Source organism: Crocodylus porosus, unplaced genomic scaffold, assembly GCF_001723895.1.
Source record: "Crocodylus porosus isolate Cpor-Errol unplaced genomic scaffold, CroPor_comp1, whole genome shotgun sequence".
NCBI lineage: Eukaryota > Metazoa > Chordata > Crocodylia > Crocodylidae > Crocodylus > Crocodylus porosus.
Genome location: NW_017728904.1, coordinates 1,432,227 through 1,443,694, shown reverse-complemented (window position 1 = coordinate 1,443,694; position 11,468 = coordinate 1,432,227). Strand labels below are relative to the sequence as shown.

At 63.2% G+C, this 11,468-nt stretch overlaps 2 protein-coding genes across 3 annotated transcripts in view; one reads left to right on the top strand and one right to left on the bottom strand.

Moving 5' to 3' along the window:
- PKLR (pyruvate kinase, liver and RBC) overlaps window positions 1-236 on the top strand; it is a 4,810-nt gene extending 4,574 nt beyond the window's left edge. For both annotated transcript variants that reach the window (XM_019556869.1, XM_019556870.1), the window contains exon 11: window positions 52-236. In XM_019556869.1, the coding sequence (XP_019412414.1) occupies window positions 52-158 (107 nt within the window). In that variant the 3' untranslated portion in view covers window positions 159-236. The remainder of the gene's footprint in view (window positions 1-51) is intronic.
- A 2,306-nt stretch (window positions 237-2,542) lies between these two features.
- Window positions 2,543-9,544, bottom strand: HCN3 (hyperpolarization activated cyclic nucleotide gated potassium channel 3). The gene is made up of 7 exons (XM_019556868.1): window positions 8,993-9,544; window positions 8,599-8,760; window positions 7,908-8,126; window positions 7,450-7,596; window positions 7,097-7,337; window positions 6,609-6,773; window positions 2,543-6,278 (listed from the first exon to the last, which is right to left on the bottom strand). The coding sequence occupies exons 1-7, from the start codon at window positions 9,527-9,529 to the stop codon at window positions 5,134-5,136; spliced, it is 2,616 nt and encodes an 871-aa protein (XP_019412413.1). The 5' UTR covers window positions 9,530-9,544; the 3' UTR covers window positions 2,543-5,133.
- Between the last annotated feature and the right edge of the window lie 1,924 nt (window positions 9,545-11,468).

Below are 11,468 nucleotides of genomic sequence, written 5' to 3'. Positions count from 1 at the left end.
GGCAGCCCCTGCTGCCCCCCTGCCCCTCTCACCAGCTGCTTTTCCTCCCAGGACGTGTGCGTGGATTTCTGCGCTCCAGCGACATTGTCATCATCGTGACAGGCTGGAGGCCTGGCGCTGGCTACACCAACATCATGCGAGTGGTGAAGGTGCCGTGAGGGGGGCACCTGGGGCTGCTCCTGTGCCCAGCCCCTGTTGATACCACATGGCTCCGTCATTAAACACCCAGATCCAGGGAGCTTTCTCGTTGTGGCTGTAGTGGGTGCTGGAGGGGGGCACATACTACCCTGTGGCCCTGGGAATTGCTGCCCGGGTTGTGGTGGCCCTGGGCTGTTGTAGGACTTGGCAGGCTGGGGTGGCGCTGCCAGCTGAGGAGCTCCAGGCCCCACCGCCAGAGTTGCCAGCTGAGCTGAGGCCTGACCCTGACCCCGAGGAGAGGACAGGGACCAGGACTGGCTTTGGCTCCTTCCCCTTCCCCCAGTACCCTGGTGAGGCGACTAGTGCTGGTTCTGCAGCACCCACAGGTGCCTGGCCTTGGAGGCGCCCCGGGCAGGGCCCAACTGTGCACAGCCTTGGCCCTGATGCCCCAGGACCCTGCCCTGGCCCTCCTGCCCAGCGCCTCCCCCCATAGCAGGATCCTCATGGCTCTGGCTCCTGTGCCAGGAAAGGGCAGGGCTGGTGCTGGAGGTTTCCCAGGCTCACTGTAGACTCCTGGTGCTGCAGCCCTGCTGCTCACTGGGGGCTCTTGCCCCCCCAGGCTTTGCTCACAATGGTGCTGTTGATTGGCAATCTCCCCCTGCTCTGCTGTGATCCCTTAATCTCCCCCTAAATCAAGTTTAATCAATCTCTGCTTGACTTCTTGGTAATCCCTTCCACACTGCTGGCAGCCCCAGGGCCTTGTGGCCATGTCACCTTCCTGCCACCTGCCAGCCATGGAAGGGACCTGGCCCCCCCGAACCCTGCGGGCTGCACCTACTGCTGTACCATTGGGCTTGGCCGCGCGGTCCGGCAGTGACCATGCAGAGGTGCTGTGAAGGACGCGGCGCACGGGCACTCCCCGTTCCGGCTGGGGTCTGGGGCAGTACTGCTTCCTGTGCCTTAGCTGGCACTAGACTGCACTGCTCTGTGTGGCCCCGAGCGGCTGGGGACACCAGCCAGGCAAGTTCTGGGACATCTCAGCTCTCAGGGAATGGGCACAGATGATGTTTCAGGCAGATGCTGTCCCCCTGCCGTGGTCTGGCAGGCTGGGCCCAGAAGATGGGGTCTGGCCTCTGCAAGCAGGAAGCTGCGCAGAGGGAGCAGCTCCAGCCTCCCGCTCCTGGCATCTCCTTGTGTGAGGCCCAGCTTGATCCGAAATAATCAAATTATCAAGAAACCTGTTAATCGGGGCTCATCTCATTATCTGCCACCAAGCCTAATGCCTGCAAACTGTGTGGCTGCCCTGCGTGCCTGGCAGGCCTCAATGCTGGTGCTGGATGCAGACACGGAGGGACACGGCTCCTGCGCTCCACGGTGTGGCCTGGGGAGTGGATCCAACCTGGCAAACCAGGCACGAAGCACTGCACCGCCCTGGGACTCTGGTGGGACAGTGGCAGGGCCCCGCTGGGGAGCTCGGTGCGGGATTGTGGCAGGAGTTCCCTCCCTTGCCGGGTCCGAGTGGCTCTGTGGCCTCCAGGCCTGGAAGCGCCAGCAAGCAGGAGAGAAGCCGGAGCAATGCCTGAGTCATGGGGTCATGGCTCTGGGCCCTTGCCCATGCATTCTGCTTCCCCACGCTCCGTCCGGGCCCTTTGCTCATTCACTGACCTTGATTTAATCTACTTAATGCTTAAACTCTGAGCTGCAATCAGGCAAAATCTCCCTGCCCCAGCCCCTGTTCTTTCCTCCAGCTCATTACTAAATGGAGGAAAACAATAAAGATTAAATGTTAATCCTGCCGGTGAGTGCTGGGGAGGGTTGGGCTGGGGGTCTGCTCCCCGCAGAGCCCAGCCACACAGCTTTGCCCCCCGCGCAGCCTGGCTGCACAGCGCTCACTGACTCCCTCCGCACATCTGGGCGGGACCTCGGGGAAAAGCAACCACAGCACCTGTGCCCCTGCAAGCCTCCTTGCCCTGGGATGCTGCACCCTGGGCCTCAGCTCTGCAGCTCAGCTGCGCTGTGCTCTGTGGCCATCCTGCTCTGGGGACGACTCATGGGGAACTGGTCCCGCAGGGGCCTCAGTTTGGGGCACTGAGGCTCTGGCAGCACTCGGGCCCTGCTAGGGTCCTGCCGGGGTCCTGGCTGCCCAAGGCCAAGCCTAATGTTCCCTCAGGGCTGTGCCCCTGGCCAGGCCAGGGGGTGAACACTGCCAGTTTCCCTGGCATCACAGCCAGGAGGCAGCCACAGGCACCCTGGCCTGAGAGCGTGTGGGGCTGAGATGGAGCAGGGGACTTCACCCAGGGCTGCCACATGCAGGCAGGCAGTGGTGGGAGGTGGCGCCAGCCGGCATTGAGGGCGGGATGGGAGCCCCTGGCACGAGCGCTGCTGACAGAGGCACAAGGTGAGGCCGGCTTGGAGTCTCTCTTTATTACTGAAACCCGTATGTACAATGACGAAAATAAAAAACAGCTTTAAATCCTCTGCGATATGAAAACTACAAGCTCTGTACATTGACCACGGCGAGTGCAAGAGTGGGGGGTCATGGTCTTTGGTGACTAGACTCAAGCACGCACCCACATGTCACGGAGACACGCACCCACACGCGCGCACACGCACACATACACACACAGGTGGTGCCCGCCCCGGCCTCTCCCTGACCCCAGCCCCTGCCAACACGGGAGCCTTTGCTCCCCTGGGCAGAGCGGTGCCTGCTGCCTGCTGCCCCGTGCACTGCCTGGGCCAGCTCCAGGCCATAATGGACCAGCCCAAGGGTGGTGGCGCAGTGGGACTATGCTGGTGGCTGCCCAAGGCTCTCGGCAGCAGGGGAAGGGCCCAGTGGGGACGCGGCTGCACCGACTACGCTGCCCTGTCTCCAAGGCCCAAAGCCCCGGGCGGCGGAAGCGGGGCCCACGCAATGGGATGCCACACGACGGCTACGAATGTCTCTACGTGACGTAGTGTAAACAAGAAGATCTGGAATGTTTGAATCGAAGCGATCGGCCTGCAGGCCCCTTCCAGAGGAGCCGCGGGGCAGTCAGGACAGGGGCGAGGGGGGCGGGGAGGGGAGCAGAGATGGGCAGACGGGGCGGGGTGTTCGAGTCCGTGAGAAGAAGGCAGTGCTGGGTGTCCTCTCCCGCAGCACACCAAGGGCCGGGCTTGGCGCCCTGCAGCGATGCCTCCGGTCCCAACATCCCAAAGTACTAACGGAGAGGACACGACAACTCACCTCGAAGCAGCCCAGCATGAAAAGAAACTCAAGCCTACTGCTGCGCCTAGGCGTGGCTCAGGGGTGGCGCCTAGCACCTCTACGCACCTACGGGGCCAATCTCTGCACTGCTGCTGACACCACAGCTGGCGCGGGGGCTACGAGGGGTTTCCTGACACTAGTCACGGAAGGAAGAAGCTTGTAGAGCGCAGCGGCTGGGGGGCGACACTACTCTAACCAGAACCGGCAACACGTTTGGACCCAAAAGCAACACTGTAAGCAGAATCAGCTGCTCAGCAGAGCCACGACTCAAACACACACTGCTAACTACTGGTTCCCGGAAAGCAGCGGCTTGGGGGGCAGAGACCCCCGCCCCAGCCCTCCTGCACAGACAGAAGCCCAGGACCCTCCCCCCGAGGTGGCGGTGGGTGTAAGTGGGACCTGGGGGGTGAAGTTGGCATCTTCTTCCCTTGTGTCAATGCTGGTGATGGCACCTGGACCACAGTGTGGGGCAGATGCCCAACAGTGGGTACAGCTGGGGATGGGGATTGGGATGGGGTCAAGCCTTCCCAGACCACCAAATGCCTTAAGGATGCACTTCTGACTCATGCGAGCCCAGGCAATGAGCCGCAGGCTGCAGCCAGTTGGGGCAGAGAAAGGAAACCCGGGTCCCGCCGGCTGTCGCGGGGCCGGGGAGCGAGCAGGCCTCCCTGTGCCGCACAACCCCAGCCCCGAGCGATGCCCAGCTCGGACAGGAGCATCTCAACACAGGGTTAGGAGCCCTGCTCTTCCCCAAGATCCCTGAGCCCTGGGCCTGGGCCTGGACGGGCAGCCCACTACCGGACGATGCCCCATGCTGTGGTTCCAGCTCAGCTGTCACAGTGCCCAGCCCTGAGGCCTCACAGAGCCTGGGCCCATGGGAGCCTGCTCTGCTTGTTCCCTGGAGCTCACTGTGTTGCATTTTGCTCAGTCTTAACAGCCAGCACCGTGGGCCCCAGGTATCCTGCTCTAGGCACCGCCGCCCGTAAGCAGGGCCCCAAGCAGAGCCGCAGTGCCTGGGGGGCCCGCAACCTCCAAGGCCCTGTCTACACAGCTCCACTATGAGCCCTGCCCCGGCCCCCTTTGCCCACGGGGCCCACCCCGCTCTGCCTTCTGCAAGCTGCAGGCCTCACACTGGGATGCTGGGCCTGACCCCTGCCCCTCACTCATTGTGGGGACCAGGCGAGGCAGGAGCATCTCCTACAGGAGAAATGCAACCAAAATGCCCTAACTCCGCTCAGGCAATGCCAGTGTCACTGGAGCTGCCAGGGACAGAGCCAGGCCTAGGCCCAGGCCCCACAGCAACGGCAGGCAAGAAAGACAAGACAGTGCACGACCCCACGGCAAAGCTGGCACCCGGGAAGGCAGGGGCAGTTCCAGTGCTCAGCGATGCCCAGCACCGTGCACCTTGTAGTCAGCATTTCAACAGGCTCCTGCTCCCAGTGGGGTCAGGAGGATCCCAAGGCTCCTCCCCTCCAGGCCAGCTCCTTAGAGCTGCCTGTGTCCCACCTGGTCCTGGCAGCGCAGTCAGCGCCTGCAGTACCCGGCTGCCCTCCGTTCTCTCCTCTCCACGTCTGACAGCCCAGAGGGCTTTGCAGGCAGGCTGCTGCCCAGCCTCCCTTTCCTGCCTCCTGTCCCCAGACCCAACCCAGCTCAGCCCAGCCCAGGAGGACTTTCCTCCACCTTGGCACAACCTCGGGGCAGTTCTCCAGAGAGACCCCCACCCTCCCCATGTATGGATGCAGCCCCAGCTCTCACATGTTGGATGGCAGTTTCGGTTTCCCTGTTTCCATCTCTGCGCTGAAGGCCACGGAGCCCTTGTGGGAGGGGCCTGCTGCATGCTGGGGCGTAGAGACGGGGGACTGTGGGGTCGAGGCTCCACTCAGGGGCCGGCTGGGCTGAGCCGGCAGTCCTGGCGGTGCCTGCTGCGGCAGTGCTGGCTGCCCTGTGGCCCCCGGGGATGCCTTGGCGAGGAGTCCAGGTACTGACGGAGATGACCTGTGAGCCAGGTTCCCTGCCGACTTCCGGCCCGGCTGGGAAGCCCCTCCGTCCACGTGCTGGGACATTTTATTGGGCAGAGAGGGCTGGGAAGCCGACAGCAGCCGGACATCCTGGGTGAGCCTCCCGACAGGCAGGCCTTGGATGCTGCGGTGCTTCACCAGCTGCTGTGGCTGCATCAGCAGGGAGATGTGGGAGCCAGTGGCTCGGGAGAGGCTGTAGTGGAGTGTTCTCCCTGCCGGAAGTGCCTGCTCGGAGCTGGGCGATGGGGCTCCCGCTGGCTGCTGCAGGAGTGAGGTGGAGGCCGAGGTGCCTCGGGACTTTGAGAGCTGGGGCTGGGAGCCTATCGGGGGCTGCTTTGCTTTGGCAGGTGGCTCCCCCTTTGGCACCCCCCTGGGCAAGGGCTGTGCCCCAGGGCCTGGTCTCTGCCCCGCAGTCTCCAAGGATGACTGGGACTGGACCAACGGGGAGGACGGCGAGCCAGCTGCCGGCGTGTGGATGTGGGATGGTGCCCCCGACGGGGAGCTCACAGAAGAGGGCCGGGAGCCCCCCAGACTGGGCTGGGACCGGCGCACCTGCCTGGGGAGCAGCACGGCCTCAGGTGAAAGTGGGCTGGCTATGGACGAGGGGGGCAGGAAGATGTGGGCCTGCAGACTCTGCTGGTGGGTCAGGGCAATGGCCACGTTGGTGGTGGCGGCGGCTGTCTGCAGTGGTGCGTGCACCAGGGGCTCCCAGATCACTGGCTTGCCACTCAGCTCCCGGCCCACGGCCACCTGCTGAAGGCCCTGGATGCTGCGTGCCATGTCGCGGTCATGCTTGACAATCTGCTGGACCATTTCGCTGTTCACAGGCCCCGAGCTGTGCTCTGCCCGCTTCCGCAGCAGGATGGAGTTCTTCTTGCCTGGGCAGAGAGAAGGCGCTGCTGAGAGAAGGGCAGGGCCATGGGGAAAAGCACTTGGGGCAGCGCCATCCCCACCATGTTACAGAAGGGAAAATGGAGGCATGGGGGAGCAGGGCGAAGGGCTTGTGGCCAAGGTGCCCAGGCTTCCTGGTGCAGTGAAGAGGGGCTGACAGCCAGCCAGCTCAGCGCTTCCCAGCAGAGATCACGAAGGGTGGAGGAGGCTGAGGTCGCTTACAGCCCCCCCCAGGAGCTGCCCTCTTTCCCCTGCCATGTGAGAGAAAGGGAAGCCCAGAGACCTGTGGGGCTGGAAGTGGGGGATGGGGGCCTCACCGATGCGGTCCAGGCGGTCCATGGCAACAGTCTCGAAGGCCCTGCGCATCATGGGGTATTCCTCCAGCACCTCGTTGAAGTTGTCCACAGAGAGCGAGTAGAGGCGGCAGTAGGTGTCAGCGCGGATGCTGGCTGTGCGACGGCCCCGCGTCAGCAGGCAGATCTCTGTGGGGGCAGCGGTGCATCAGAGATGCAGCCCCACCCCAGCCACTCCTGCACCCCCCTTCCTCCTATGGGAGCCACTTAGAGTCGGGGAGAGAACCCAGGTGTCCTCACTGTCATGGCCCCCCCTGCTCTAACCACTAGACCCCCCTCCCCCTCAAAGCTAGGAATTGAAGCCAGGGGCAGCATGCCTGGCAGATTTCCAGAGCAAGAACCTAGAACACATGGCAAAGGCATCGGCTGGGCAGGTGGAGGGGCCGGGGCCGCCTCTGCCCCCGAGCTGCGTTGCCTCTCCCTATCCCTCCCAGTTCCCAATCCAGCCTCACCCCCAAAGTAGGAGCCGTCAGAGAGTTTGGTCTCCTTGTTGCCCTTGGTGAGGACGCTGACCACACCGTGCTGGATGAAGTACATCTTCTTGCCCACAGTGCCCTCGCGGACGATGAAGTCGGCGGGCTGGAAGACCTCAAAGCGCAGCTTGGTTAGCATGGCTGTCACGAAATTGGGGTCGGCGTTGGCGAACAGCGGCATGTTGGCCACCAAGTTCCGGCAGTTGAAGTTGATGATTTCCTGTGGGAGCAGTGAGGCCACGGTGTCATGGGATCCAGGGCAGACTGTCCCCTGGGGGTAGTTCCCACAACAGTCGCCCCTGCCCAACCCTGGGAGAACAGCCCCTCCCTACCTCCTTGAGTGGCTCGCTCAGCTCCCCCAGGATGTTCTCCTCGTCGAACATCTTGCCCTGGTAGCGGTGCTCATAGTACTCGTGGATGCGTTGGCGCATGTCGCCGGGCAGCTTGTGGAATGACATGTACTGCTCCACCTGCTTGTACTGGAGGGGCAAACAGATGGACACAAGCTCACAGGGGGAGCTGGAAACCCTCTTCCATAGCAGAACCCCTATGGAGAGGGCAGTGACCCCACTCCAGCCCCAGGGCCTTTGGCTCCATGAGGGTGGAGGGGCAGTGCCAGCCCATGGTCCTACCTACAGCCCTCCCCAAGTAACAGGGCCTAAGGGCAGGAGCTAGGAGCATGGCCGACTCCTATGATAAGCAGCTGTGGGCACCAGGTCAATTTGTTCTGGACTCATACCCCAGACCCCTCCCGGCAGTCCCAGGCTCATCTCCTGCCTGCCCCACGCACCTTCTCCTGGTACTGCCGACGGGAGGAGTCCAGTGACTGGATGAGGGCGGTGGCGTGGCCAATGAACATAGCGTAGCAGGTGGCGCCCACGATCATGCTAAGCATAGTGAGCCAGACGTCGGTCATGCCCTCCGGGGCCTGCTGCCCATAGCCAATGCACAGCATGTGGCTCATGGCCTTGAACAGGGCGTGCGAGTACTGTTTCCCCCATGAGTCATTCTGGAGACAGGAGGCATGGAAAGGAGGATGGAGCTGTGCCCCAGCAGCCCCCGCTGCCTGAAAACCCAGGACCACCCACCTCCCAGGGCCACACCTTCTGGGCTGGCCCCCAGTGAAGCAGCAGGAGCCCCCTCCCAGCTCTCCCCTAGCGCCTGGTGGGCTAGATCTGCCCTGCTGGCTGCAGAAATGAGCCCTCACTCCCTCCCACCTGACTGTCGCCCCAGGGTCCCAGCAGCCTGCAGAACATCTGAAAGCTTGTGGCTCCGGAGCTTAGGGCACATGTGTAAGAGTGAGCACATGTGCACATGCCAGGATGCAAGCAAGAGTGTGTGCATGGGCAGATGCTTTGGATAGGGGTGGGTGGGGAGTCTCTTGCCCTGGACCATATGCAACCTCACCCAGGTGGGAGCTCCTGCTGGCAGCTGCGGAGGCCTGCGGCTGGGCTCCAGGAGTGGGGAAGCATGGCACTCACCACCATGTGATTGATGGAGACCCAGCAGTCCTCAGGGAAGTCCTGCAGCATGGGCACCAGGAACTGGAGGCAGCCATCCCAGTGGCATAGGAGCAGCATCATGCCAATTAGGTTGAAGATCCGCACCACAGCGCTGGCCAGGTCATAGGTCATGTGGAAAATCTGGGCATGGGGGAAGCCGGGAGCAGGACAGTAAGGAACCAGTGCTCCCCAGGGCACCTGTGGGGAAGGGAAGAGCTCCCCCATCTCCAGGCACCAGGTCCCTGGTGAGCTCCAAAACTTGCAACCAGCGGCCCCTGAACTCCTGGCCATGGGGCCCCCCTCACCCTCCACCTCCCCCAGGCAGGAGCCCCTAGGATGCCCCTCGCCCTCCAGCTGGCTCCTGGCCACCCACCTCCTCCCACTGGTGGATGTAGCGGATGAGGCGAGAGAGGCGCAGCAGGCGCAGCAGGCTGAGGATCTTGGTGAAGCGCACGATGCGCAGAGCCCGTGCCGTCTTGTAGACATCTGAGTCCACCTGAGTCTCCAGGTCGACAACGAGGAAGATGTAGTCGACAGGGATGGAGGAGATGAAGTCGACCAGGAACCAGCTTTTAAGGTACTTTGTTTTGATGGTGTGGGGGTCCAGGATGATCTCTGTGTTGTCCTCCACTACAATGCCTGTGCGGAAGTTCAGTACCAGGTCAGCCAGGAAGAAGGTGTCGGAGAGCACGTTGAAGACGATCCAGGGCGGCGTGTTCTCGTCCTTGAAGAAGGTGATGCCCACGGGCAGGATGATCAGGTTCCCCACCATCAGCAGGAGCATAATGAGGTCCCAGTAGAACCTGGGGGGGGGGGGGGGGGGGGCGCAGAGCAGGGAGGAGAGAAGGGAAATGTCCTCAGAGCGGCTGGAGCCTCGGGGGACAGCACAGAGACGTGGCTCCTGCCACATGTCCAGGGTGCCCGGGGAGGTGGCTGCAGACAGCCGCTGTCAGGGTGACTCAGAGCTCCAGCCTGGCCTCTCCCCACAGCACCTGACTTCATGGGCAAAGCCCCAGCCAGGCCTCAACTTCCTGGCTCCATCCCAACCAGTCCTGCTATGCAGCCTGGGCTGGCCCCTTCCCCACAGGTCCAGTCTCTGCCAGGGCCTTGCCAAGGCCTTCCCCATCACATCCACAACCCTGTGCCCCATCCCCCGATCACCACCTCCCTTGTCCTCCCTTGACTCCTACCAGAGCAAACTACTGCAGGCTCAGGATCAGCACCTGCCCTCCTTGCAGCTACTAGGCAAACGTGCTGTGCCCAGTCGTGGCTTGGAGCTACAGCAGCACGCGGACAATGAAGACCAGGCCGCGTGGATGCCCTGCTAGCTCAGTCTCTGCTCAAACCCAGGAGCAGAAGGCCTGAGGAAGCTGCCCCCTGCAAGCCCCATGCAGGTGAAGCTGCCCCAGGGGCCCTGAGCTTGGATTCCCTCTGGATCAGCCCAGACGAGTGTCCCAGAGGCACAGCCACATCCCCACATGCCCTGGCTGGGATGATATAGTTGGGGCTTGTCCTGCTGTGATTAGGGGCTAGACTCAATGACTCCCAAGGTCCTTTCTAGCCCTCGCTCCTATGATCCTATGCATCAGCCAGGCCAAGGTGCACAGAGTGACTGCTCTGCAGCTGCACAGAGCACAGCCAGATGCCCTCATGTGCAGTCACACGCACAGTGCCCCAGCTTCATGCATGCGTGAGCTGGGACCTCGGGACACCCATACAGCCTCTTTTCCGGCTATCTGATACCTGCCCACTCCCATGCTCTCTACCCCTCAGACCCAGCCCAGCGTTTCTACATGCAGAAAGCAGTGGGTGCGAGTCAGGGTCCAACATGGACATAGTCACTTGGTCCCAATTGTAGCCAGGGGGCTGGGAGCCAGGATGCCAGAGCCCTACCCCTTGCTCTTCACTCCTCTGTGCCTCTGTCTTCCTCTCTGTAACCTGGAGCCTCTCACAGAGGCCCCAAGCCCACAAAGGGATGGGACCACCCCATCAGTGCTGAACCCCAGGGCTTCAGGAACGCTGCAGACAGTGCGGTGGCAAAGGGGCAAGTAGGAAATGCTGATGCTACATGGAGGACATCCCTGCCTCTGCCCCGTGGAGCCCTGCACAGGAACAGGGAGCTCAAGCTGCTGGGGAGCTGGCGTGGGCGAGGCCCCGAGTCTCCATGGCAGCAGCAAGGAGGATTAGCCATGGCTGCCTCGGGACTGTGCCACGGGACTGCGTAACCTCTCCCACGCTGGGCCCTCGCCCGCCTGACAAGGGGCTTCCTACTGACCGCTCGCCGCCCGTCGGAGGACGTGACTGCTCGGGAGTCTGGCAGGAGAGGTCAATGCCACCTGCACCCACGTGCAGCCCTGATGGGCACTGGCCCCAGCCACAGCCCAGCCTTCCCCGGCAGTGCTCGCCTGGTCTCTCCTGCCCCAGTCCCCAGGGCTCCTGTCTGACGGAGGCTGCCAGCACTTCGGGGCTGGCTGCCTCCTTTTCTGCACGCGCCACCCAGTGCAGGGCCCTGCTCTCCGCCAGGGCGTGTGGTGCCGCCGTAATGCATAATCCCCCCGGCCACATGCCGCCCGCCCCCACCCTGTGTCACTGGGTCACCTTCACCCTGCCAGGGAGATCACCTCGGAGATAACCGCAGCTTAGCTTGTCTGGCACGTTACGAGGGGGTGCAAGCAGGGCTGGGGGTGCGCTGAGGCCCCTGCTGCAGCGGGATTAAGGGCCGGGGCAGCATCGGGAGAGGGAGGCGCTGGCGGCAGGTGCCCAGGCTCGCGGCTGTCTGGGAAGGGGCACGAGGGCCAGGCGCAGGCCCGGTGGCGAACGCCCATCCCCCACACGTCCGCGTCCTCCCC

Coding starts and splice junctions, on each gene's coding strand:
- HCN3 (XM_019556868.1), bottom strand. CDS start 9,529: ATGTGGCAGGAGCCACGTCTCTGTGCTGTCCCCCGAGGCTCCAGCCGC. Junction 7,597..7,907: donor GTCGGCAGTACCAGGAGAAG/GTGCGTGGGGCA, acceptor TTGCCCCTCCAG/TACAAGCAGGTGGAGCAGTA. Junction 6,774..7,096: donor TGACGGCTCCTACTTTGGGG/GTGAGGCTGGAT, acceptor CTGCCCCCACAG/AGATCTGCCTGCTGACGCGG.